Below are 26,319 nucleotides of genomic sequence, written 5' to 3'. Positions count from 1 at the left end.
TTGGGGAAGTGAGAAGGCACCTGAAGGGCCAGTTAGCATCCTTGTCAGAAGCTGGGAGAACTGTAGGAGCAGCCCCAGGCATCCCAGCCGAACCTCACAACCGATAATGATGGGGGAAAGCGCCCTGGGAAACTACCCCAGGGAACTCCCCACACGCTGCAGCCGGTAGCTCCCACCACCGCGGTTTTCTCCTGCGGAAAGGGCGTTCCCGTCGGTTAGCACCACGCCCCGCCACCGGCGCGAGCACGCCAGAGGCAGTCCCGAGGCCATTCCGGGGGCGGGGTCTCAAAATCTCGCCGCTCTCGACTGGTGTCCCGTTGCTAAGCGACGGGTAGAAGGCGGGGACGGCGAGAGAGGAGCGGCGTTCGGCCGGTGAGGCCGGCGCGGCCCGCGGCTACGCAGCCGTGGTCCCGCCCTCTCTCCTTCCCTCCCTCTTCCTCTCTCCCTCCGGGCCGCGCCTCCTCTTCCGCGTCGGCCACGCCCCCACGCGCAGTTTGAGCTGCGCACGCGCGGGGCGAGCGGCTGCCGCCTTCCCTGTGTGGGGCTCGCGGTCAGGCTGAGTGACCCGGCAGCACCGGCGCCGCAGCTGGAGCCGGCCGGGAGCCGGTTAGCTGAGCTGTCTCGAGGGACGAGCGGCGTGGGCACTGCCGCGGAGCCCTGCGCGGCTGAGGAAAATGGTCTTCGAGTCGGTGGTCGTGGACGTGTTGAACCGGTTCCTGGGGGACTATGTGGTGAACCTGGACGAGTCTCAGCTCTCTCTGGGCATTTGGAAAGGTAACGGGGTCGCAGTCCCTGTGTCGCGGGAGATGGCGGCGTGGCTTCTCGTGGCTTCGGTCCTTGACCAGCCCGGCGCCACCACCGGCAGCTGCCCGCCTCGCCCTTCAAGTTATATAAAGCGGGGCGGCGGTTCCCGGGCGGGCAGCGCGGCTTCAGCCTCCCGTCCCGGTGTGGTCAGGTGCCGGTGACCTCTGGCCTCTGCCGGGCCGGGCGAGGGAGCCATCCCTGTCAGTTTCCCCCGGGGCTGTAACGCAGGCTCCGGCGAGCCCGCGGCGTGAAGGCCAGGAGCTGTCCGCGAAGACTCCACTCCCTTCGTCCCTTCCCGACCGCACTAGGCGTGCTTTCTGGGCGAGTTCCGGCCACTTGAGGTTGCTTAGCCGCGGTAGTCTGATAACAGGGGGTGAGACAAGGAAATCACCTTTCAGAGTAAGACTAGGAGTTGTTGCTTTCTCTGTTCAAGTCTCAGCCAGGTGGGAATGTGGGTGTTTGTGGGCCCAAGTGAAAGACTGAGTTAAAAGGAAAGGGGGGGGGGGGAAGAAAAGAAAGAAAAAGGAAAAGAAAATTCAGGAGAACAGACTGTCAAAAATCTAGATGGGAGTTCAGTATCTCAGCCAATGTGAAGATGATGAGCGTTCTGTTGCTTAGATGGAAAGGGCTGCATCTATCACTTTCCTGCAATGATTTACCTTACTCAGTTTCTTATTTTTAGTGCTTCCTTCCATCTGTTTAATATTAGGCTCTTGTTTATTTCACATAGCTACTAGTAATTCTTTAAATGAATGTTCCAGGTTAAAATTAGGGCTAATTATTTGTGTAAATAGTGTGTGCTGTCTTGGGTATGCATGTACTTCCAGCTTTGTAGAAATACTCGTTTATGTTGAGTGTTGTCATTTTTGTTATAAGGTAACCAAGAGTTTTAGTTTTATTAAACGAACACACCCTTTTGTAGCTAGTTACCTTCTATCAATGGGAATTTTATTTGTTTATTATTTGGTTGTTTGAAACAAATAAACGCCCATTGGTAAATGTGTTAGGAGTTAGGAGTTAAATGGAGTTAGGATGGTGGCGAGCTGGTCAGTTTTATGTCAAGTTGACATAAGCTATCGTTATCTGAAAGGAGGGAACCTTAATTAAGAAAGCTTCTCCAGAAGATCCAACTTTATAAATCTGGAGGTGGTGGCACATGTCTTTAATCCCAGCACTGGAGGCAGAGAGGCATAACAGAAATAGGCAGATTCTCTTTGAGTTCTAAGGCCAGCCTGTTCTACAGAGTAGGTTCTAGGACAGCCAGGGCTACACAGAGAAACCGTGTTTCGAGAGGAAAAAACAAACAAATAAACAAAAAACCCCAGCTGTATGGCATTTTAAAAATTAGTTATTGACGAGGTAGAGCCCAGCCCATTGTGGGTGGTGCTGTCCCTGGGCTAGTGGTCCTGGGTGCTATATAATGCAGGCTGAGCAAGCCCCATGGAGGAAGCCAGTGGCCTCAGCATCAGATTCCTGCCCTGTTTTTCTGTCCTGACTTTCTTTGATGATAAACAGTGATATGGAAGTATAAACCAAACCAAACCAAACAAACAAACAAAAAAAACATTTCTTCCTGCTTTTGGATATGTATGGTGTTTTATCACAGCAATAGAAACCCTAACTATGACAGATGGGCTTAATATTTTTATGTTCTAATGTCAGAAGGGCCCATTAATGGTATAAATATGGTTTCTGTGTAATCCAGCTAATTTCACTATTAACATGATGCTACTAATTAATTTTGAGGCTGCACTAAGCATTGCTTTGATATTGTTTCTGAAATGGTTCCTTGGAGGCCAGAACCTATCTTCTCACAGAAACATTGTAATATAAGAAATGAGAAGTGTCCAAACATTTACTTCAGAGTAGGAAAGGAGTGCCTTAATACTGGATCAACTAAGGTAAGTAGACTGTGTAAGAACCATCTATTTTGTATAAGGGGAAAAAAGGAATTGGACTTCATTCTTAGACTGATTCTTGGCAGATTTTGATGTTGCTGTAGTTTTTAATATACTCATTTATATTTCTTCACCTTTCCCATGTATCATTTAGTTAGGAATTATTTTATTTCTTAGACTTGTGTTAGTCTTTGGAAATTTAGCATTTTGCTTATTTCTGTCAAGTTCATGCTGTGTTAGAATCAGCCTAGATGTTCCATAGAGTACACAGTTTTAACCCTCCTCTCAGCAATTATAAATTATTTGGAGTTAGACACTGCTTTTCTGTTTCTTTATTTTTGAACAAATAACTATAGAGTCTGTGATAAGAACTACCTGCATTTAAACATTCGTTTTAATTAATTTTTATTTTCTCTAGAGTATTAATTTTGTGTATGAGTGTTTTGTCTGCATGTATGTATGTGTACCATGTGCATGCCTGATGCCCAGAGAAGGCAAAGAAGATAACAGATCTACTGGAATTGGAGTTACAGTTGTGAACCCCCATGTGGTTCTGGGAATTCCTGGTTCCTCTGCAAGATCAACAACTGATCCTAACCTCTGAGCTAGGTCTCCAGCCCCCCAACTACCTGCATTGTAAAAGGACACTGTACAGTAAGGGTGGCTTCTGTTTTGGTATTATCATTTATATTACACAAGGAACCAACAAATAATTCTTAAGCTCTTAAAATTTATCATTACATATATGTTCTAAGATGTTTTCATAGCATTTTAAATTATAACGTAATACGTATTAATTAATTGTATAAAAGAATGGGATCTACTGTGACATTTCTATACACTCATATCTATCTCTTTTCTCTCTCATAACCACTGTTCTTGTATATTCTTCCTTCTCCTTTGCTAATAGTCCCTCTGCTATTCTCAGGTCTTGGTTTTGTGTTTTTCAGTTTCTACCTTTGAGAGAATAGCATATGTCATACTTGCCTCTCAGGGTCTTACTCAGCCTTATGAAGTTCTCTAGTTCTATCCATTTTCTTGCAAGTAACATGATTCACAATTACATTCTTCATTCATATTTATATGTATATCCTATTTTCCTTTAACTCATCTATTGATGGATATGTAGGCTGGTTTCATACTTGGACTTTTGTGAGTAATATAACAATAAACATGATTGCTTAGGACCTTCTCATATCTGACTCCTTTGTTTTGAATATATTTATTGTATAGCTGGATCATATGATAATTTGTTTTGTGTTTTTAAGAAAATAATACACTGCTTTCCTTAGAGTCTGTCGTAATAGACATTCCGACAAGTAATGTATAAAGGTCCTTTTTTTAATCTCATCACCAGAATTTATTTTTGTTTGTTTTGAGAGCAAGTTTCAAATATAGCCAGGGCAGCAGTTTCTATTTGTTTGTTTGAATAACAGCCATTCTGGTTGAATTCCAGTATAATTTTTATTTGCATTTCACAATAGCTAAATCTGTTGAACATTTTTTATTGTATTATTTGCCTTCTACTCTTTTTAAAAGAAGTGTCTGTTAGAATCATTTGCCCATTTGTGTGTGTGTGGGGGGTGTGTGGTTGCAGATGGGTGTACAGCTGTCCTTGTACTTGTTTCTTGAGGCCGCAGGCAAACCTTTTTTGTTACTTAGGCTATATCTACCTTTGTTTTTTGAAACTGTTCGGGCCATCTCACACAAGATGGCTGGCTCCCTGTTAAGTGTTGTGAGAATATGCTGGGAAGTTCAGAGAACTTCTCTAGACCCACTTTACTATGTAGATCCAAATTATTTTTGTTTGTTCAGGCAGTATTAATGTTAGGTGCCAGATGACCCATGCTGGGGTTCTCACCCTTATTCTTCCCTCACATTCTGTCTCTTACTTTTCCTTGCTCTATCAAAAATCTTGAGTTTTTTCTTTTTGCTTACTGTGAACGTCATCATTCTCCTACATCCACTCATTATGATAAATCACTGTTTTTCAGTTGTTTTGATATATCTTGTGAAGTGATATGGAGAAAGGAGCAAGTACTGGCTAGTTACCACTAATCTTTTATCTCCACATTGACTCCACCATAACTCAAACTTGATCAAGAAATTATAGCATGAATAATAAAACCTGGAGACAGATACTGGGGTTCAAACCGAAGATCAGAAAAGCAAAGCAGCCAACCACTAGGGGGTTCTTTTCATCTCTCAAGGCTGGAGTAATCCTCTTTTCCTTCAGTGTGACTGAAGACTGAATGCAGTGTACTCCTGTCTCCACCTGCCTTATATTCCTCTTTAGTGCTAGGATTAAAAAGCACATGCCCAGCTTCTATGCCTAACTAGTGTGGCTGCTGAGATTAAAGGTGTGTGCCAGCACTGCCTGGCCTCTCTGGCAGTGGCTACTTTTAAATTCTGATCTTGAGGCAAGCTTTATTTGTTAGATCATAGACAAAATAGAACCACAAGAAATAGAACATGATTGTTAACAAGAAAAAAAATCTCTTCTAACTCTTCCCCCCAAATTCCCATATCCCAATGAGGCAGTTACTATTTAGCTTCTTAAAAACAAGTCATACACACATATATTTTATTTTATTGAGACAGGTTTTTACTATGTTGCATAGGCCAGTCTCAAACTATCTTTATAGCTTGGCCAACCTTGAATTCACAACCGTCCTCCTGCTTCAGCCTCTTAAGGGGGTGGATTATAGGTGTGCACCATAATATCTAACTTCTTTTGTACTTACTTTCTAATGTTTTTTCTCTTTCAAGAATATGTGTTGGATTTTAACAGATTGTTATGATTACAGGATTTCTTCTTTAGCTTGTTGATATTATTATGTACATTATTTTCCTGTGGTAGAATGTTATTTTAAGGTGTGTTATTTTTGTTTATGCTGCATTTATTTAACTTTGTGAAGCTGTGTTACTGTGCCTGTCTAAAACACCTGATTGTCTAAGAAAAGAGCTGAGTGGCCAGTAGCAAGGCAGGAGCAAGGATAGGCGGGGCTAGCAGGCAGAGAGTATAAATAGAAGGAGAAATGAAGAGAAGCAACCAGAGAATCAAGGAGAGGAAGATGTTAGGGGCCAGCCACCCAGCCAGCCAGCCACAGAGTAAGAGAAAGTAAGATTACAGAAGTAAGAAAAGGAATAAGCCCAGACACAAAAGCTAGTTGGGATGATTTATGTTAAGAGAAGCTGGCAAGAAACAAGCCAAGCTAAGGTCAGGCATTCATAACTAAGAAAAGCCTCCTTGTATAAGTTATTTGGGGGTCACAAGAGTACAACTTCACACTACATATTCCACATGTTGAGTTAGACTTGTATTTATGGTATAAGTTACACTTCATTGTGGTATTTTTATATTCATTTTACTGATATTTTGTTGAGAATCTTTGCATCTGTTCATGAAAGGTTTTAGTCTCCTGTTTGTCTTGTAAAGTACTTATCTGCTTTTGGTCATAGGGTAATGCTGGCCTCATAGAGTAAATTTGAATGCAACCCCCCCTTTCTGTTTGTTAGACCTGCTATGTAGATCAAGGTGGTCTCAAACACACAAAGATGTGCCCACCTCTCCTTCCCAAGTGGTGGGATTAAAGGTATACCACTATGCCTGGGCTAAAGTGAAAGTTTTCTAATGTGTTCATTCAGTGCTAAAGTTTTCTCTCTTAAAGTTTACTTTTACTGTACTTTATTTTTTGATAAGTTCTTTTTTCCTATGGTTGAAAATATTCAGTGATTCCTTTTATGACTTTGTCAACCTAGCAGTATTCAGAACTAGAACTCTGAAATGTTTTGTAATCCCCCGCAACCTCCTCCAGCTTTCTTCCATTAGACTGATTTTAGTTCAGATTGTGATTTTAGTGTAATTTCTATTTTTTTTTAAAAAACTTGTTCAGATATTGATTTGTTTTATAGGCTTGAGTAAATCTTGTCAATGTGCTCCAGAAGAATCTGTAGTCTGCTATCGGATGAAATGCTCCATAAATGTCAGTTAGATCCAGTGTTGGAATGCTGTTCAATTCAATTGTGTCTGTATTTTGCTCCCTAAATATGTGTATAGCTGATACTAGTTATCTAGATCTCTGCGGGTAATAGTGGATTTGCCTTTTTCCAATTGTACTTCTGTCAGTTTTGACTCATGTTATTTTGACAGTGTTGTCAGGCAGTGCACATTAAGAAATGTGTTATATAATTTTCCTTGGGAGATGACAAAAAAATGCTTACTCAATCTAAATATGGTACCAATGACAGTGACAGACTAAAGAAATGAGTTCACCCAAGTCTAACATCATGTAACCACATTTCTTACTTCAAAAGGAAATATGAGAGATTATTCTGAGCCAAATATGAGTGACCATGACCTTAAGAACATAGATTCTGGTTGCCTTAATGTGTTGTTCATTGTGGATGCTGTCATGTGAATTTTTATGGTTCCGGAACAAAAGGAGTCATAAATGAAGGCATTTATAGTTGAGAGGTAAGGGTGTCAGGCAGACAGGTAACAGCAGAGTGTGAACAGTTCTGCTACAGATTTTATTTTACTTTAGTTTTAAGCAGAGCAAAAGTTGATATATTAAAGGAAAGGGAGGAAAACTCCCTGAGTGGGAGGGATTCTAGAGGAGGAGAACCTTCTGTTAGAGATTCTAGGTTTTATCTGATGACATTCTCAGTAGTGATCCATAAACTCACTCCAAAGATTGTAATTGGTGATGAAAGGATCTTAGGTCAGACAGAGGTTAGCAATGAATGACAATTAAGATAATTTAGCTGCTAACCTGCAAATTCTAGCTGTCTATCATTCAGAGTTGGGATGCCTCAGTTTCCCTTGCAAAATCTTGAATTTAGTGCTGATGTGAGACATTTTTGAGGCACGCATTCAGGTTTACAGTTCTGCTTGTGGGCTACATGTTGTCTCTGGGCTCTTGTGCATGTGAAGGCTGTTTCCAGCAATTGGAATGCCCATTCCTAGCATATGGTAAAGATTACACTGAGGAGGCAGGAAAGCTGTCTTCAGGACAGGGAAAGGCTCTTGACCTTAATGGAACAGGCCCCCAGGGTCATAGTAACATTACTAGGAATTATGACCTGTGTCTGATTTTTTTTTATTCTTTATGTTTGAAATAGCATGTATGTGGACATATAGGAGTATTACACCTAAAGTCAATCTTTAGTATGACCTAAAGAAAAGTAGGTAGTTTAGGTAACCAAAAGTCATACACCTTTTATTAGGCTGCATGTTTCTTTTTCTGTATGTATTGCTATTTACATATTATGAAATGTTTGATGTTTTAAGTATTTGAAATAATTTGTTGTTTTAATTTTAGTCATTCTTTTGGACAATTTCATTTCATAGTCAACCTCATGTGATTCTAACTTAGGAAATATTTTTATTGTTCAAATGATTATGATTGCTATTTGTGACTAACAATTTCATCTTATTATTTTGGTATTTTACCAGATTCTAGTTTGGAGAAATAATGATATTATTAAATTGTAGAAGAAACCAGATACTAATAATACATTGTCATTTCAGGTTTTTTTTTTCCCCCCCCAGGAAAATTGACTTTCCTCCGTACACCAAATAACAACAGGAGTGGAAACAAAAGGCTAGACTTTTAGGAAATCAGGATTACACAAAATTTTTTGAGCATAATGAAATCATAGTTCTTATTTTACTGATAGGGAAATGGGAGTCTGTTAGGAATCATTTTGTATAATAATATCCATGAACTTCCTATTTATAACTATTATTTTTTTACTCTGGCTAATTGTACCATGCCCATAAGACTCATCAAATTGGGACACATGGGGCTCATAAGGTATAGTCTCTTGGGTTAAAAGTTCCTTAGTTTCTCTATTTGTTCAGTTTTTGAACTGTGATCCTTTGAAAAGTATATCTTTGTTTTGACTTTTAGCAAATTTAGCTTGTTAAGAAATTTTTAGATCAGTATTGATGCATACAGGGAAGATTGATTGGGGTCTAGTTTCTGACCGTTTTGGCCCATGAATACTATTTCCATTGGGGACTATTTTTGGATAAAAAGGATCAACCCAAAATCCCAATATGATTTCATGTAGTTACTATGCGATCTAGATAGGATACATGCTTCACAGAACCTTTAATTTATTGTATTGTAACATTTTAATAATTGAGGCAATGCCATAATCCAGTTATTATGTGTTGTTAATATTCTTCCCTTTTTCTTAGTAGGAAGAAATTATATATTTCTTTGGCTGTAGTAGTTTGGATTTAGAGGTAACTCTTTCCCACATTATAATTTCTTTTGAAAGATTTAAAATCTTAAAGTCAATCTGAAAACTGGATTTAAAACTCAAATTACACTGAACATACAGAATCCTTTTGTGGTAGTAGTGAATAATTGGGATATCTTTAAACACCAAGATTGCATTCAAGTGAAGTAGGACTGGGTAAGACATCTGTCAGAACAAAAACATGATTGAGATTATTGATAGGGTAAAGCTTCTTGTAGTTTAACTGAAAATAAGAATATTATATCTATAATTTAGGAAAATATATCCAAATACCTCATTTAAAAAATCTAAATATAAAAGGAGTTAAGAAATATAAAATAGTGAGGGTATAAGTGTTGTGAGAGGGGTTTTGAACTTAGTTACTTGAGTGTAGTACTAGATTGTCAACATAGTGAAGATGAGCATTATCCAGCTTTTTTTTTTTTTTTTTTTTTTTTTGAAATTTGTGTGCATTTATGCACAGGAGTGGGTACAACCTTGAGGTGAGAAATAAAAATCTAACAGAAGGTTGTTGGAAAAACCTAATACGTTCCTTTCCATCCAGGCTGAATGGAATTTCTGATGCAGCATCTTTTCCAGTTAATGAAATTGCATGGTTGCCTCCCATTTGTTTTCTTCTTGGTCTCTGTAGCTTACTGTGGATAGACTTTGTAACCAATGCTGGTTTTTAAGAATCATGTTTAAGGAATCATGTGCAGGTTTTTTTCCCTTAGCAAAGATGACTTCCTCAATTCTTTGCTAATATAGCCTTGATAGCTATGGCTTATATGCACTTTTAATCCCAGCACTTGGAAGGCAGAAGCAGGTGGATTTCGGTGAGTTCAAAGCCAAGATCAGCCCAGAGGAACCTCTTGACAAATACATATATATATATATACATATATATATATATATATGTATATATATATGTAGCAATCCCCCCCCCCCCCCCCGTGTGTGTTTTCTTCTTCTGTGTGGGCAGACATGTGTAACATGTGTATGTGGCTGTACGTGGAAGGCAGAAGTTGATGCTTTATTGATTGTTACTGGACTAGAATCTCTGATTGAGATTGGAGATTGCTGATTCTGGTTAGTATAACAGATCAGTTAGCTCTGTGGATCCTGTCTCCTAAGTGCTGGTATTCCAGGTGACTGTTCAGCCTGCCTGTTTTTTTCATGGGTTCTAGGGAACCAAACTACAGTCCTCATAGTTGTTCAGAAAGTACTTTCCCCATTGAGACATTTCCCCAGTCCCTTTGTCTAGTTTCAAAGGATATACATACTTTATAAGTGGGATAGATCTTTTATTTAGAAGGATTAGTAAGAAGAGCTTCAGTTAAGGAACCTGAAATCTTTACTCTAACAATTACAGTAATTTTTTATGTGCCATTTGTCCATAACCACTAGTGTAGGAGATTGAAGACTGTAGGTACCATGAAAATTTTATTCAATAGGCCAGATTTTGCAAACATTTTAAAGCATTCGTCCATTAAAATGAATTCTACTATTATGTAATTTAGTAGGCATGGCCCCTTTTTTTCAATAGAGTTTTCCCCATGCCAAGCCAAAGAAAAGACTCACAAGGAAAGATATGAACCCAGTAGGTGAGGGTATAGTTTAATATTAAAATTTATTTGTATTTGTTGGAGTAGGTGTTTCCAGTCATTCTTATTCCTTCCTGGTTGTCTTTGGTTGTTGGATTCTGTATAATCATGACAGAAGGGAGATTATATTATTAGGATGAAAATCATGAGATTTTTGATGACATTGAGTTAATAAAATTATAACCATTAAAGTGAAGAATGCAATTCATGTCCATGGAGCAATCACAGGTGCTGAGTTCAGCATGAACTTACAATTTAAAAATATGAAAACAGGGTGGGAGAGATGGCTCAGCTGGTTAGGAGCACTGACTGCTCTTACAAGGATTGAAGTTAAGTTCACAACTGTCTGTGATTAAGTTCACAACTGTCTGTAACACCCTTACACAGATTATATATGTGTGTATATTAAATATATATGTAACACAAATAATAAAGACCCAGAAACAGATATTGGGGTTCAATCTGAAAATCAGAAAAGCAGCCGGCCACTACCTCAGACTAAAATAGGTGATCCTGTCTCCAGGAATCTCGAGTGCAGTGCTGTCTCTACCAAGCCTCAGACTCCAATTCCTCTGAGTTCCTGTCTCCTCCCACCTTATATTCTTCTCTCCACCTAGGGTATCACTCCTGTCTCCACCTCCCTAGCACTGTGATTAAAGGTATGTGATCCCAAGTGCTGAGATCACCTTTGTTTGAGCTGTTTGTTTTAGACTAGATCAACTTTGTGTAGCTAGCTCACTGTGGCCTTGAATTTATGGAGATCCATGGTCTGCCTGTCTCCTGAGTCCTGGGAATAAAGGAGTGTACCACCACCTCCTGGCTCTATGTGGTTAGCTATGCATTTTGCTCTCCAGTGTCTTTATTAGATCATAAACAATGTATCAATATACATACATGGAGGCAAAACACCAGTGTACATAAAATAAAAAAAAAGACCATTTAAAAAGGATATGAGAACATCCTAGAGAGCAGTTTACACTGACATTAAATACATTAAATGTTTCATTCTGAAAGACAGTTTATTTGGATACACTTCTTGATGTTGAATCTGAGGTAAATCCTAAGAAAAGGGACGCTCCCATAGGAAGAGGTAAAGCCGGAGAAACTGTGAAGAGAGAGTCTACCTTGACTGTATTGTCTCAAGATGGCTGCTGTAAAGTGGTTAACAATTAAAGATATTTTAGTACAGATTTTGTACAGGTTGTATTTTTGTTGTATTTTTTTTTTTTTTTTTGAGATAGGGTATCACTGTCTTTGCAATGTAAACCAGACTGTCCCTTGGCTATTTGTCAGTTTTTAATGAATGGAAGCATGAGGAGAGTGTTGTCTACTGACTTTATCAAATTAAAATTTTAGTATTTTCCTGTGATTCTGTAAATTTACAAGGTGGTTCTGTTTTTAGATGGTCAAGCACTGTAATTTTCTATGATTGGAAAATATATGGACCTCCTTATTTTCACATTGGGAATGCTTTTTCTTTGCTGTGATTGTGTTGTGCAGTCCCCTTACAGGTGAAATGAATTTGCTTGGTATTTAAGAAATTAGAGTTCTTATGGGACTTAATTTTTATTTCATGCACTTTAGAAGCATGCATGTGGTAAGGGATATGGTAAGACTGTTGTCTTCTAAATCAGAAGTCACTGATGCTTCGTGGCAGAGCACTTGTGTGGCCATAGGCTCAATTCCCAGTACCAGAGGGAAATATCATTTGCTTTTGTTTCATTGTTAAAAAATTATTTGTATTTTTATGTCCTGGCACTTGGATAAAATGTAATCATTGGGTTTTAAATGGCCAATTTATAATAGTATTAAATAATGAAGACCATATTTTCTAAGCAAATTGTTCTGCAAATGTAAAATCACAGTGTTGTAAGAAGTTAGGCTTTGGTTTTATTAGTATTGTATTTAACTTAAAGGAATTTTAAATTACAGTAAAATTAATCATACCCATGCCATCTTTAAGTTTTAGCTTCCACAAACCTTAAGATGACTGACATATTTCTAGCTTTCTAGTTTGGCCCTCACCTTTCTGCTTTTTTCTTCAGTTTTTATTTATTTATTATTGTGTGTTTAAGTGTAGTTAATGTACATATCGAGGGTGTGGATATAGAGGTCGGAGGACAACTTTGGGGAGTTAGTTCTCTCCTTCCTGAGGGTCAAAATCAGGTTAAGTTCTTTTACCTGTTGAGTCTTTTCATCAGACTCCCCCCCCCCTTTTTTGAGGCAGAGTCTCATGTGGCCTAGGCTAACCTCTAATTCTTAGAATTCTGGGTGGATAAGGATGATCTTGAAGTCCTGATCCTCATGTCTCAGGTTCCTAAGTGCTGGAATTAAAGGTATACTGGGGTTTACAGACTAGCTTCCTTTTTCCTTTTTGGAAAAAATCGTTTACTATAAAGACTCCTTTTCTCATACAAAGTTCTTTCTCATCTAAAAGCATTTCTTTTTCTTTTACCTCTTTTACCAAAAGCATTCCATATCTCTATTTTTTTCTATGTCTTTTTATCCTTGTTGGTTTATTTTTAGTTTCTTTGTGAAAATTTTTGAATTTAGATGTGTATTTAAAAAAATAAAATAACTAAAAACCTCAAGAAACTGTGGCTGGAAATAGGCAAAACATATTAGTCCTGGTAATATTTATCTAAAAATCAGAATTAACTAATCATTAGATTTGTTAAAGTCCTATTATAACAGATACTTAAAAAAATGCCTTTTCTAAAAGGCATCAACTTCTTCCTTGGACCTACAAGGCAACCAAAAGCTGTATCAGAGCCTGAATCCTCTGTCTTTACTCCATGTCTCTTTAGTTTTGGGTCAGATTCTCACTTTACTTTGCATGGGCATCTCTTAAGGAGGATGTTTATCCTATCTATTTCATCTCCTTTCAACTTAGCAGGGATGGAAAAAATCATGGTCCTAAACCTGCAGTCATCATGTGTTTCAGTAATAGCAAAGCTTCTCTATATGAGGGGACTTGTTCATCAGGACAAGTCTGTACCTTCCAGGACCTGATTGTCATTTTAAGCTACAAGGTTATATAAGTGTATAACCAGAACATAATGCTTGAGACAAAAATCTTGTCTAAGGCTGCTTAATTATGTATAACTCTTGTCTTTTGTCCCAGTTTCTAAAAAAATTTACATAAAGGTTTACAGTCCACCTGAAGATACAACCCATTTATTTGCCCCTCTCAATGTGGCCATATTGATCAAATTTCTCTTTGTCCCTTACCATTGTTTATCTTTTTAATCAGCATATTGGGAGAGATGACCAAGGCTGGCTTTGGATTATTGGAGCTGGGACTTTCCCCTAGCATTTCTGTTATAATGTGAACTGGAAAGAATTTTTTACTAAGGTTTTACACCAGTACTTATAAGCCAATTTGAATCAAATCATTCTTGGGAGTGAGTGGGGCTTTATTATGTAAATGTATCACATAGTTTTTATCTGAAGATGACTACATAGGAACATATACTGGTAAACCAAGGTGGTATAACCTTTATGTTAAAACCATAAAACATAATCATAAAACAAAGAAAAATAATTTTAAAAGTGTCTAAATGTGTAATTGAATGAAATAAGATCTTTTGCTACCTTAATCTCTGTCCCTGTTGCTGTGATAAAATACTCTGGGGGAAAAAAAAAAAAAAAGCACCTTAAAGGAGAAAGGTTTATTTGCTCAGAGTTCGAGATTTTAGCCTGCTGTAGCAGGGAAATCACAATGGCAGGAGCTTGAGGAAGCTGGTGATATTGCAGTCAGGAGAGCAGTGCTTAAAATGTGAGCTAATCCTCAGCTTGCTTCTCCTTCTGTTCAGGGAGTGGTCCCACCAACAATGAATGAAGGTGGATCTTTCCACAGTAGTTGCTGTATTTGAGACAGCCTCCCTCCCCACATAAGCATGTCCAGTTCTTCAAGTTGATAATGTTACCTATCATAGCTGATTAATTTGGTCAGGCTAAAACTCTTGTTGGGGTTCTTCATCTTAAAATAGAAACTTTTATGTTATGATCTTAAGAATATCAAATAATCCAAAGAAACTAAGCTAGCAGCTAAATCAAGCAGGCACAATGACATATAATTTATTAAATCAGAGTGTACTCTTAGAAACTGTATATTTTGAAGACAGGAAGCCTAGCCTAATCATGAGTAAAGCTTAAGGAGCCAAAAGTTCAGAAGGTAAAGGCAGATATGCAGAGGTAGGGCAGTATCTTTTCCTGCTTTAAGAACTAAACAATAGGGGGAGACATGCTTACAAATAGAAATTTTTTTTATGAAAGTCAGAAAATTCTGTTTTTTTGTTTTTGTCAGTGGGCTGGCAGAGAACTTATTTAGTAGAACAGAGAGGTCCTGATACAATTCAGAAACCTTATGAGGTCTTCAACTCAAGTTTTTGTCCAGGGAGTATAGACAGTACAGGACCACTTCCCTATAGGTTTTATCTTTAAAGCCCTTCATCTTTTCCTTGAACAAAGAATTTTGCTTCACTATGGAATTACTAGAGAATAGAAGAACAGATAAAGAAATTGGAGAAGGCATGGTTAGTGTTGGGCAGACACAAGTTAGTAGGGATTGAGGACAGATTCTACAGGATTCATATTTAGTTCTGGCAGAACCTTAAACCTTTTTATTTTCTGTTCTTTAGCATCTTTTTATTTAATAGAGTATCCAAAGTAAACTAGCAATGTTAATTGTTGCTTCCTAGTTGTTCTTAAATGCCAGTTTGTAGTGATTGCTCATTTATCACTTTTAGTTCTGCTGAATAGGATTTTTATTTTAGCTCGAAAAGAAACTAGTCAACCAAAAACAAAACAAAATTTAAGTTTGGGCATATCAGACATTCCTCATGTTTTCTAAATAGCTTGCAGGTTCAGTTACCACAATTATAAAATATTAAGCCTACTAAAGTACCAGACGAGTTAACTGTGCTTCCTTTGGAGTTCCTCTTACACCAATGAAATGATCCATGGGAGATAGTTATTGACAGCCTTTATAATTAAGAGTATAAGAGGCCTTTAGTAATGGCCAGACTAAGAATAGGGCACACCTTCCAAAAGAGTGTGGGGGGGGGAGGGAGGAGAGTGCAATCAGAGGACAGAGGAGGCCCTTAGGCATCCTTTCCTATTGCTTTCTGCCATTTTCTCTTGAATTTCATGGATCATGGAATCTGGAGTGTTTTTCATCTAGGTTGGTGGTGGGCCAAAGACTCTCCTGTCAGACCTTCTTAGACTGTACAGAAGAAGAATGAACATAGGCTAGTAAAAGTAAATTCTATTTTCTGTTATGAAAGTTATTTTTCTCTGCTGTCATATTTAAAACAAAGGTTATTTAATTTAAAAATGAAATATGGTTGAATATATTGTTTTCTTTTTTCTTTCTTTTTTTTTTTTAAAGGAGCTGTGGTCCTCAAGAATCTTGAAATTAAAGAAAATGCGTTGGTAGGTCTTGCCTATGAAAATTTATATTAGTGCATTTTATTAATACACTCATCCCTAATTTAACATGCCACCCTAAATTACCTGTGAGAAAAATTTGAAAGTTATTTTCATAAAATATGAACTTTGCAAAGTAGATCTAAATTCTTAGAAACTGACAGTGTACTTTTTTCTTATTTAAAATATTTGTATTTTATTTATTTTCATATGGTTTTATGGGTAGTGTTTATATATTCACAATTTTTTGCAATTCTTACTGCATCTATTTCCACAACTATCACATTGCCAAGAGAAATGTTATCCATATTCAACAATGACTTCTTTTCTTGCTTTCCACTGGCCTTGGGAATTTTTCTTCACTGTATACTGACACTGTACTCACCAAATACTTTTCTAAACCTTGTTTTCCATCCCCATACATTTATTTCATTCAGATGGTAACATGCCATATTTGCACATTGCTTCCATATTGTTTCACTTAGTGAAATGCTTTCTTGGGTCATATATGGCATACCAGGTACCATGGTGTAGTTTCTTTTTATGAAAGAACATTCTCCATATTTACCACATTTTTGATTTTCCATTTAGCCTTTAACTCTGGCTTTTGATGAATATTTAGGTTGTTTCAGTCTTTGGGCTCTTTCAAATAGAGCTGTCATAGATATTGATGTCCACATATCTATTGATGGACCTGCTTTCAAGTGTTTGAGTATATATTTAAGAATGAATTTCTGGCCTTTCTAATACATTTAGCCCTTTTCAGAAAGAGCCAAGGCCTTGTCTTGTCTTTTCTTTTCTTCCTCTGAGCTGTGAAATCACTCTGTTTCCTTTCCAACAGGTTCTAACTTTTTGATATTTCCCACATCTCCCAAAAATTACTTTCTGTTTTACATGTTAACTGCCACTTTAATAGATAAGTGGTATCTCATTGTCTTTCTTGATCAGCAGTTATTTCTCAAATAACTATTATTTTGTGAATAGCTAGCTAGTAATGGTGAACATCTTGTCATGTACTTACTTTTGTATCTACATGTGCTGAGGTTAAATACATGAGCCATCATACAAAGCTTGCCATTATTTTTCAAAATAGAAGTATAAAATTTATTTAAAATCATCCACAAAATTCTGCATAATCAACAATGATAGAACTTGCAAATACTTAAGCAAATTCATGACAATGATTTAAAATGTATCTTCAATTTCAGTATTGATTTAGCCTTACTCAGTTAGAACAGCTTTTTTAAAAAAAAGAAAAAAAAAAAAGAAATTTTATACTATAAACAAATGAGATACACAATTTCCACAACTATTTTTACATTTATTATTTTCAATTCCAGTAGATTTCAACAAAGCATGGTACTTTACTGCATTTTGCTAATTAAATGTGAAATCATTTACAATGAGTATGAACCAAAATTTAGTTGCAACTCACCAATTTTCAAGTACTAATGATGTTTTGTTATATGCAGAGAACTCAATATTGATCATGTGTTGAAAATAAATACACAAATCATCATGATTATGTGATTATCTCTTTGCCTTTTATGTGGTGAAATGCTTTCTTTTGCTAACTGTTCCCTTCATCTGTGAGTGTCCTCGTAAGGGTTACTATTGCTGTGCTCAAACACCATGACCCAAAGCAACTTTGGTGAGGAAAGGGTTTATTATACTTCCATATCTCTGTTCATCATTGAACCTACTTTCTTTTTTTCTTTTTTCTTTTTTTGGTTGTTAGAGACAGGGTTTCTCAGTGTAATAGCTCTAGCTATTCTGGAACTACCTCTGTAGACCAGCTGGCCTCAAACTCTCAGAGATCCACCTGCCTGTGCCTCCACTACCAGGCCACTAAGCATACTTTCTTATAGCCTCCAGGACTACCAGCTAAAGAATGGCACTAAACACAATAGGTGGGCCCTCCCCTACTAGTCACTACACTGCCTACACTGCCTACAGCCCCATCTCCAGGAGGTATTTTCTCTACTTGGGTTGCCTTCTCTCAGATGACTCTAACTTGTGTCAAATTGATAAAACTAGCCTGTATAACTGACTTCTTGTCAGGTTGTTGTAAAAACACACCCCTGTTCAGCTACAACCTTTCTTTTCTTGTTCACCCCCAAGATTACACATTAATAATGACATCACAATATAAAACATATTTTCAAACTTAAGAGTCATGTGGATTTATACACTAAATCACTAAATGAGTTAGAATGAGCCAAATAGATCATGTTGATCATTAGTGAAACATACTACTTTCTCCTTAGGGAATATTTTATGGTTTCCTAGTAACTCAAATATATCATCCACTCACACATCACAATGCAAAAGTTTCCCATAGTTTTTGCTATGAAATAATTTCTGGAAAAATATTTATCTTAAAGGACTTAGCACAATGTTAACTCTATAAAGGCTTAAAAATGACTGTACATTACACAATAAAAATAATTTATCCTTTCTTACACTGTGAAGTCAAATAGTCATTTTATCATAGCACTAATAGGTATTGGTGAAAATACCAACATCATCAAGATTGGGTTCTCATTTGAATATTCTGCATTATTTGGCCAGTTCCCTCCCTTGTGATGCAGAATGTATTCACCAATAGTCAAAATGTACTACTTCTATGGAGAGAAGGTGATAAAATAACCTGTACAGTGAGGCTACTAGAAACTACAAATATATCTCACTCAGCATTCTTATATTTTTGGTTGTGAGCTTAGCTTTTAACTACTGCATCATCTCTCCAGCCCTTACCTCAGTATTCTTAACACTCTAGGTAAAGGTATATTTGCTCCAAATATCTCTATGTGGCTACAAACAAAGTAGAAGGAAAAAAAACCAAACATGATAAATAATCTAGAAAAGGTACAGCCTGTGAAAGATAACAATAATTTTTCATATTTTTCATGGAGGGCTAAGAACTAACTTTTCACCTAGCACCCATTTCTTCAAGAAACTTTCCTTTCAATATACTTGAACACAAATAGATACTATTTTGATTGTGAGGAGTTGACCCCAGTCTTCTTAGAAGTCCTATTTAAAAAACAGTTTGAGAAAAGATTATTTTGTCTTTCTATTTTAATAATGAGGGGATGTTTTGTTTTTTTCTCTCTGAAACAGGGTGGTTCAAACCTGATATCCCAGATCCCAGCACTCTGGGGACTGAAGCCTGTCTGGGCTACCTAGAGTTTCCTAGAACAGTTAGAACTATATTGTGGACCTCTCTTTAAATTAAAAAAAAAAAAAAAAAAAAAAACACAAAAAACCCTTGGGCTTGGTGGCTGATGATTCAAGTCACAGCACTCAGGAGGCAGAGGCCTGAGGATCTTAATGAGTTTCAGATTCCAGCTTGCTTTTTAAAAATTAGGGTTTGTTGGTGTGATTGAAGCTTTTGAGATCTTTATTTATTCTGTATACTGATCCTTGATTAGCTACTTGGTTTTTATAGTAGTTTTCCTCTTCCAATGTTTGGCTAATCAGTGATAGTGTCCTTTAATGTATAAATGTTTTTAATTTGATAAAAGCCAACTCATCCAGTTTTCCATTGCCTATGTTTTTGTTGTCATTTTCATGACATCTGTCATAAAGATTTTTTTTTTATTCTTGTGATTTCCTCCAAACCAGTGGTTCTCAACTTACCTAATGCTGCAACCCTTTATTACAACTCCTAGTGTCATGGTGATCCCCCCCCATACAATTATTTGTTGCTATGTTATAATTGTAATTTAATATTATGAACCATAATGTAAATATGTGATATTTTCAATGGTTTTAGGTGACTCCTATGAAAGGGGTGTAACCCACAAAGGGGTTACGACCCACAGGCTGAGAACCACTGCTCTGAACCATAAAGTTTTAAGATTTTCTGTTTAGTTTTGATTTGTGTTGAGTTTTACATATGATATGATAAAAGACCCAACTTCTTATACTTACTACTGACTACTCATGTTCCCCAGTTATTGTAAGAACTGTTTTCTCCCAAAGATCAGTAAAAAGAGTTTTGAAGTTATTTTGTAAAGTGCCAATTTTGTGAAATAGTGTCAATTTAGCTCTTCTGTTCAGTATTAAGTATATGCTTAACCATTTACTTTGAAAAGAGGAACTTTCTGTAATTAAACCGCTAAATTTAAGTGAATATGGAAGATCAAAAGAACATGCAAGCTAATTAAAATACCCATAAGTGGATTTAGGAAGAAAGTTATCACCTATATTGTTGAACTTTATATGGATTATTATTTATTTCTTACAAATTTTCTTTTCTTCATAGAGTGAACTGGATGTACCATTCAAAGTTAAGGTTGGTCACATAGGTAAGCCATACTTATCACTGGAGTGTTCTTGATGGGCACACTGTAATGTGATCTTCCTAATGTACATGAGCTTTAATTTAAAATATAATATTTGTATGTTTTTGTTAATGTATAACTTAGTTGTGTAACTTGAAAATATTGTGGGTTAATGTACTACTTGAACAGTAATTGCTCATTTTAGTAGGTCCTGAAGTTGAGTTGAGAGTCAAAGCAGCATTTGACAGACCTAAAGGAACTACATTAATTTCTGACGAGTTCTGTTAGCTATTACGTGATAAGTACGAGATGCATAACATAAAGGGTTTGGGTTACCCAGATAATGTATCTGGGAACCAAAATGAGACCTTGATTATGCTATAGAAATTGTCCAATGTTTTTTATTCTAGAGAATAAAGTGCTTTTCGTTTGTTTGTTTGTTTTGAATTATTTTACCCATGCTTGTAATTTATTAAAGTATGAATTTAAATAAAGTGTGAACATAAAGTAGTTCATGTATTGGTAGAACAGAAGCAAATTAAATACAAATTTAAAATGTTTAATAAAGCTGTCTCTTTGGAATCTTGGTTTGTGCTGTTGTACATTTATTTAAATATCATAAAGGTTGATTGAGAGCATGATAGTGTTTTAAATTGAATATTTTTCTTCCTTTCTGTCTCTTCCTATAGTATAATTTATATAGTGTCACTGAAGCTGTGAGGAAGTCATTCTCAAAGCTTACATAAAAATATTGTGATGATGGTCTTTATAATTTTGTATAGTGTACTTACAGTTGGTACTAGACCATATGCCATAGAAAAATTTTATTTGATATTTTTAGAATCTAAATTCTGTCTTGTCCCTCTAAAGACAGTTTAGCATAAGAATTAGAAAATACCACTAAGTATTTTCCTTCTGGCATCTTAATTATTGCATGTTTCTGATAGTTTGAATTGGTAATATTTTTAAAGACTTGTAACCATGGTGTAACAGTTTTTCATATTTATTTCATTTACTTCTTTATTATGACATAATCTGAGGAATACATAATTGGGTGGAATAACCTTATTAAATTGTGAAACAATCTTATATGTTCTTATATGTTGCTTTTAGACATTGTCCAGAAGTCACTTAAGTTTTACATTGATTATGGTTAAATTTCAGTGTATGTCAGAGTGTCCTCAATTCAAGAAAAAGTTAAAAATATAGCAAGAGGATTGAGAGTTTCACTTGTTCCTTTTCTCATTGCTATTACAAAGTGCCTAATATAAGCAAGTGGAGGGAGGGAGGTAGAGGAGGGAAGGAAAGAAGGTTTATTAGATTCCAATTCAGGGTGCAGTTCATCCTGATGGGAAGGGATGGCAGCAGGAAAATGAGTTGGCTTGTCCCCTGTAGTCAGGAAGGAGAGAGGAATGCTAGTGTCAGCTCTCTCTGTTGTTCAGTATGGGACTCCAGCCCCTGCTGCAGTAATGTTCACTTTTACAATAGGTCTTCCCTCTTCTGTTAAACCTCTTTGTTTCATAGGTGACTCTAAATCCTGTCACATTGACAATGAGAATTAATCATCACAGGTTTGATCCTAGCACCATCATACAAACCTATATAAAAACAAGTATTTTATGTTTGTACACACTTACAAGAAAAGTAGATAGACTTGTTTTCTTTAAAGCTTGCCTTTTGTTTTTTCTTTTTAAATGGCACTAAGTTAATTTTCAGATACTAGAAAAGTTCACTAGACAAATAGAATTAATTAAGGTGTTACTTATATACTTTTCACATAATTCCTGTCATTCTCTAATATTTGTATGTTCCTTTTATTGTGTTTTTACTACCTAGTATATTTCCTGATGTATTTGTTGAATGAAAAAGTACCCATTTTAAAATGAGTTATATAGAAATACAGTCAGTTTTATAGGACTGTATGGTTCCTTCACACTGTTTCACCTATATTTCAACGATTTCTTCTAACACTTTATAGAAAGTACATTGGTGGACGTATGTTTAATGTTCTTGTCTTTATTATTTTAATGTAGGTATTCTTAAACTTAAAATTCCATGGAAAAACCTTTATACTCAACCAGTTGAAGCTGTTTTGGAAGAAATCTTTTTACTCATAGTGCCTTCTTCTAGTAAGTAATTTAAAGTTTATAATTTAATTTATTCTTAATTTTAGATAGAAAAATCTTTATACATATTTTTATTCCAAGTACTCTTGGTGAACATAAGTTAGGACTTCAAGGTTCAAATCGAATTACTTTTTGTTTTAAATTTCAGTAAATTTTGTTTAGATTACTGATTATTTTCAAGGATAATTTTTAGGATGAGTAAATTTAAGGTAACTGAAATTTTTTTCATGTTTTTTTTGTAGGAATAAAATATGATCCTGTCAAAGAAGAAAAGCAACTCATGGAAGCAAAGCAACAGGAACTAAAAAGAATAGAAGAAGCAAAACAGAAAGTAGTTGATCAAGGTAAATATAGTAAACAGTGGCAATAAAGGATGTAAATATTATAGTAGAATATTGTCTTCCATTTCCACTAGATGCACTAAGATGGTTTTTTATTTTGTTTTGTTTTTTACTTTTGTATGTTTTTCAAGACAGGGTTTCTTTGTGTAATCCTGTCTGTCCTGGGACTAGCTTTGTAGACCAAGCTGATCTTGAACTCAGAGATCTTCCTGCCTCTGCTCCCCAAGTGCTGGGATTTAAGGCATAAGCATCCACTGTGTGACTCTGAGATTATGTTACAATTAGGAAACCATCTTATTACCTGAAAAGTTACATGGTTTGTGTGTTTTGTTATGTGTGCAGGAATTTTACCCTGCAGAAATTTAAGGCAAATAGTAGTTCCTTGTGAGGTAAAGTCAGTTTTTAATATTAGCAAGTTTATCAAGTACATCTTCTTACCTTTCTAGTCTTTGCCTTTGTATCCCCCTTAATATTATTTACTCTTGAATATAATTAGTTCTTTAATATGTTAATATTTGCTTTAACCTACACTCCCCTTTGCCCTCAGTTCAACCTAGGTCACATGGCTCATTATTATAACCATTGATTATCAGTGGAAGTGTGTGTGTGAGAGTGAGGGAGAGACACACACATGCATACATACATAGATACAGACAGACAGACAGACAGGGTCTCACTATATATCATTGACTGGACTGCAACTCATGTAGATTTGCCTGTCTTTGCCTCTTGAGTGCTGGGATTAAAGGTGTGTGCCACCCTGGCAAATAAATTGTTAAAAACCTTAACTTTGTTGTTTACTTAGTGAGTGAATACAGATGTGACTTCATTGTGAATCCTTTTACAACCTCTGTTTTTAATGTAGTCTCATCTTGTCCCCTATGTACTGTTTATCAGATTTTGGAGCCTGTTAGGTCTGTTTTACCTGTGATGAACTCTCATGTTCAGTAGGTTGAACAACAAGGAATAGTTTCATAGCCACTGGGCTGGGAAAGGGTGGGGTTCTACACATTTGACTTCTTATTGTATAGATTTTAAGTAAATTCCTTAAAATTTTTAAAATTTATATTTTGTGTATAGCAGTATTTTGTCTGCATGTATGTATGTCCGTGCACCATTTGCCTGTGTGGTCCCTGCATATGTCAGAAGAAAGCATCAGATCTGCAACTGCAATTAGACAGTTGTGAGCCACTATGTGGGTTTGGTCATTGAATCTGGATCCTCTGGAAAAGCACAGTGGTCTTAATCAACTCTGTCACATCCCCTGCTTCTGTTAAGGATGCTCATTGATTGCTGTCTCTGTGCTGTCTCTGTTCTGTGCTATTTCAGATCCCCGAATCTTTCAGAATCCTGGTTTTAAATTCTTAAGATTCATTGACAACCCTATCCTGGGTTTCTTCAGCGTGGCTGAAACCCACAGTTCATGTATGAAATTTTCAAATAAGTGTATAAAACGACTTTAAACATTATTTCCACACCTCCCTCCACCTCTTATGTTCCTTGTATCTCTTAAATTCATGACCACTTCGTTGTTATTATTATTAAGTGTAAGTGTGTGTGTGTGTGTGTGTATAGATAAAGTCAACCTGCTGAATCCAATTAGTGTTATTCTGAGGTACATGTGTTCAGGGCTGACCCCTTGAGATTGGATAACCTTTAATGGGGCTTGTCCCTGGAAAAGACTCAGTCTCCCTTCCTTACCAGTCATTAATTGTCTGTAGCTGCTCATCTAGGGGTAGGACCTTCTGAGTTTCCCCTGTCCATGTTAACATTTTTACTGGTGTTCTCATTGTGTAGGTTTTGTTTAGATAACCAACCATATTGCTATGATTTTATGGCTGGAGTATTTTGGCATTTATAGAAGACACTGTCTCATGGCAGATGAACTTGTTGTCTTCCTCTTATAATCAGATTATAAAATTTAATACCAATGAACTTAGCATAGTTGACTTTGATCTTCTGAGACAAGAAACTTGCTCTTAAGCATTGTGCATTTAGTTGCTTTTGAAAATCCTTTGGTATGAGAGATTTTGGAAGTCCCAAGTGATGTATTTAAAATGTTACATTTTCTTTATCAAGGCAATCTGTTAATTTATTTATACTATAAATCGATATTTTTAGGGTATGTGTTTCATTCAATTTAAAAAAGAAAATATTTGCAATTTTAGAAAATCCTCCAGAGGAGAAACAGGACACTTTCACAGAAAAATTAATTACTCAAATCATAAAAAACCTTCAAGTGAAAATTTGCAATATCCATGTTCGTTATGAAGATGATGTAAGTATTTTTTCCTCATGCATGTATTTTACTATGACTGGCTTTTGCTCTGTAGTGGTCAGCCTACTAAATATTGGGAGATGGAAGGACAGAGAACTGAAGACCATACAATTTTTTCTCATTCTCACTACATTTTTAATGAGTGCTTGATTATACTTTCCTTAAGTATTCAGACTTTGGGTTATGAAGGCAATGTCACAATGAATTTCACAGATTTTTTTTTTTTTTTTAAACTCCCAAGAAAGAATACTCGTTTAGGAATAAATAGAGCTAACTTAACTTTTGCTCTTCAATAGTTCATTGTTTTCTTAATTGTGTAATTAGTTACTATCCTAGGTTTTAGTTTTTCTATACCTGGAGTGTATAGAAATGGAGTGATAAAATACTCCAACAAAAACATCTTTAATGGAGAAATGGTGTATTGGCTATAATCGAGGTGTAGTCCATCATTGCAGAAAGTCAGGGTAGGAATGTGAAGCCGAGAGTCTCATCCACAGTCAAAGCAGAGAAAGAATGAATGCACATGTCTGTTCTTAGCTTGCTTCTGTCACTTTTACTTACACAGCACAGGATCCATACCTAGGGAATGATGCCACCAACTGAGGGCTCGGCCTCTGCATATTAGTTAACATCATCAAGACTCATTCTTCCCCACACACCTTGACCTCCCAGATATGCTCATAAATCAGCCTGTAACAGTCCCTCATTAAGACCCTCTGCTCAGGTGATTCTAGATTGTGTCAAGTTCACAATTAAAGATAGTCATCTCATTTGCTTTAAGTGTTACCATATTATTTTTAAAAGCATACTTTTGACAAATTCATCTAGTCCTGTGTGATAGAAAAGGCACAACTCTAGTACATATACCATAGAGAATTATGTCATTAATCTGGCTTGATCTTGGTTCTTGGAAGAAACAACTCCTTTAAAGAGCCTCTTTAGCTTCAAAATTACTTTTTAACAATTAAAAATTAACAATGTTAAAGTTGGATTTTTTTCCAATGAAAATATACATAAATCGTTGAGTGTATGCGTCCCTTTTCCCCTTTAGAATAAAGTTAATGTCCATAATACAAGTTTCATTAAATAATGCTGCCACACTTTTGAGAGGCACTCAACATCTGTTGATGTGAGAGAGCTTTCAGATGCTACTTAAAAGATGACAGTGCCTGAGATTGAAACAAAAACCAACATATACATGGGAAGACCAAACACATAAAAATATGCTCAAGTAGGTAGGTCTTTAGCTTAAAGTACTTTGTTATTTTATATTCTAAAGTGTGTAGAGGTTGTTAAA

The 26,319-nt window shown here is 36.4% G+C and overlaps 1 protein-coding gene across 1 annotated transcript in view; it reads left to right on the top strand.

The window, feature by feature from the left end:
- The first annotated feature begins 581 nt into the window (after window positions 1-581).
- The window catches only part of Vps13a (vacuolar protein sorting 13 homolog A), a 180,596-nt gene continuing 154,858 nt past the window's right edge, over window positions 582-26,319 (top strand). Inside the window, exons 1-6 of the mRNA XM_051194059.1 lie at window positions 582-774; window positions 15,951-15,994; window positions 20,259-20,301; window positions 22,311-22,406; window positions 22,646-22,747; window positions 24,913-25,022. Of these exons, the coding sequence (XP_051050016.1) occupies window positions 675-774; window positions 15,951-15,994; window positions 20,259-20,301; window positions 22,311-22,406; window positions 22,646-22,747; window positions 24,913-25,022 (495 nt within the window). The 5' untranslated portion in view covers window positions 582-674. The remainder of the gene's footprint in view (window positions 775-15,950; window positions 15,995-20,258; window positions 20,302-22,310; window positions 22,407-22,645; window positions 22,748-24,912; window positions 25,023-26,319) is intronic.

This window comes from Phodopus roborovskii, unplaced genomic scaffold, assembly GCF_943737965.1.
Source record: "Phodopus roborovskii unplaced genomic scaffold, PHOROB, whole genome shotgun sequence".
NCBI classification, from domain to species: domain Eukaryota; kingdom Metazoa; phylum Chordata; class Mammalia; order Rodentia; family Cricetidae; genus Phodopus; species Phodopus roborovskii.
This window is presented reverse-complemented; position numbering and strand designations above follow the sequence as displayed.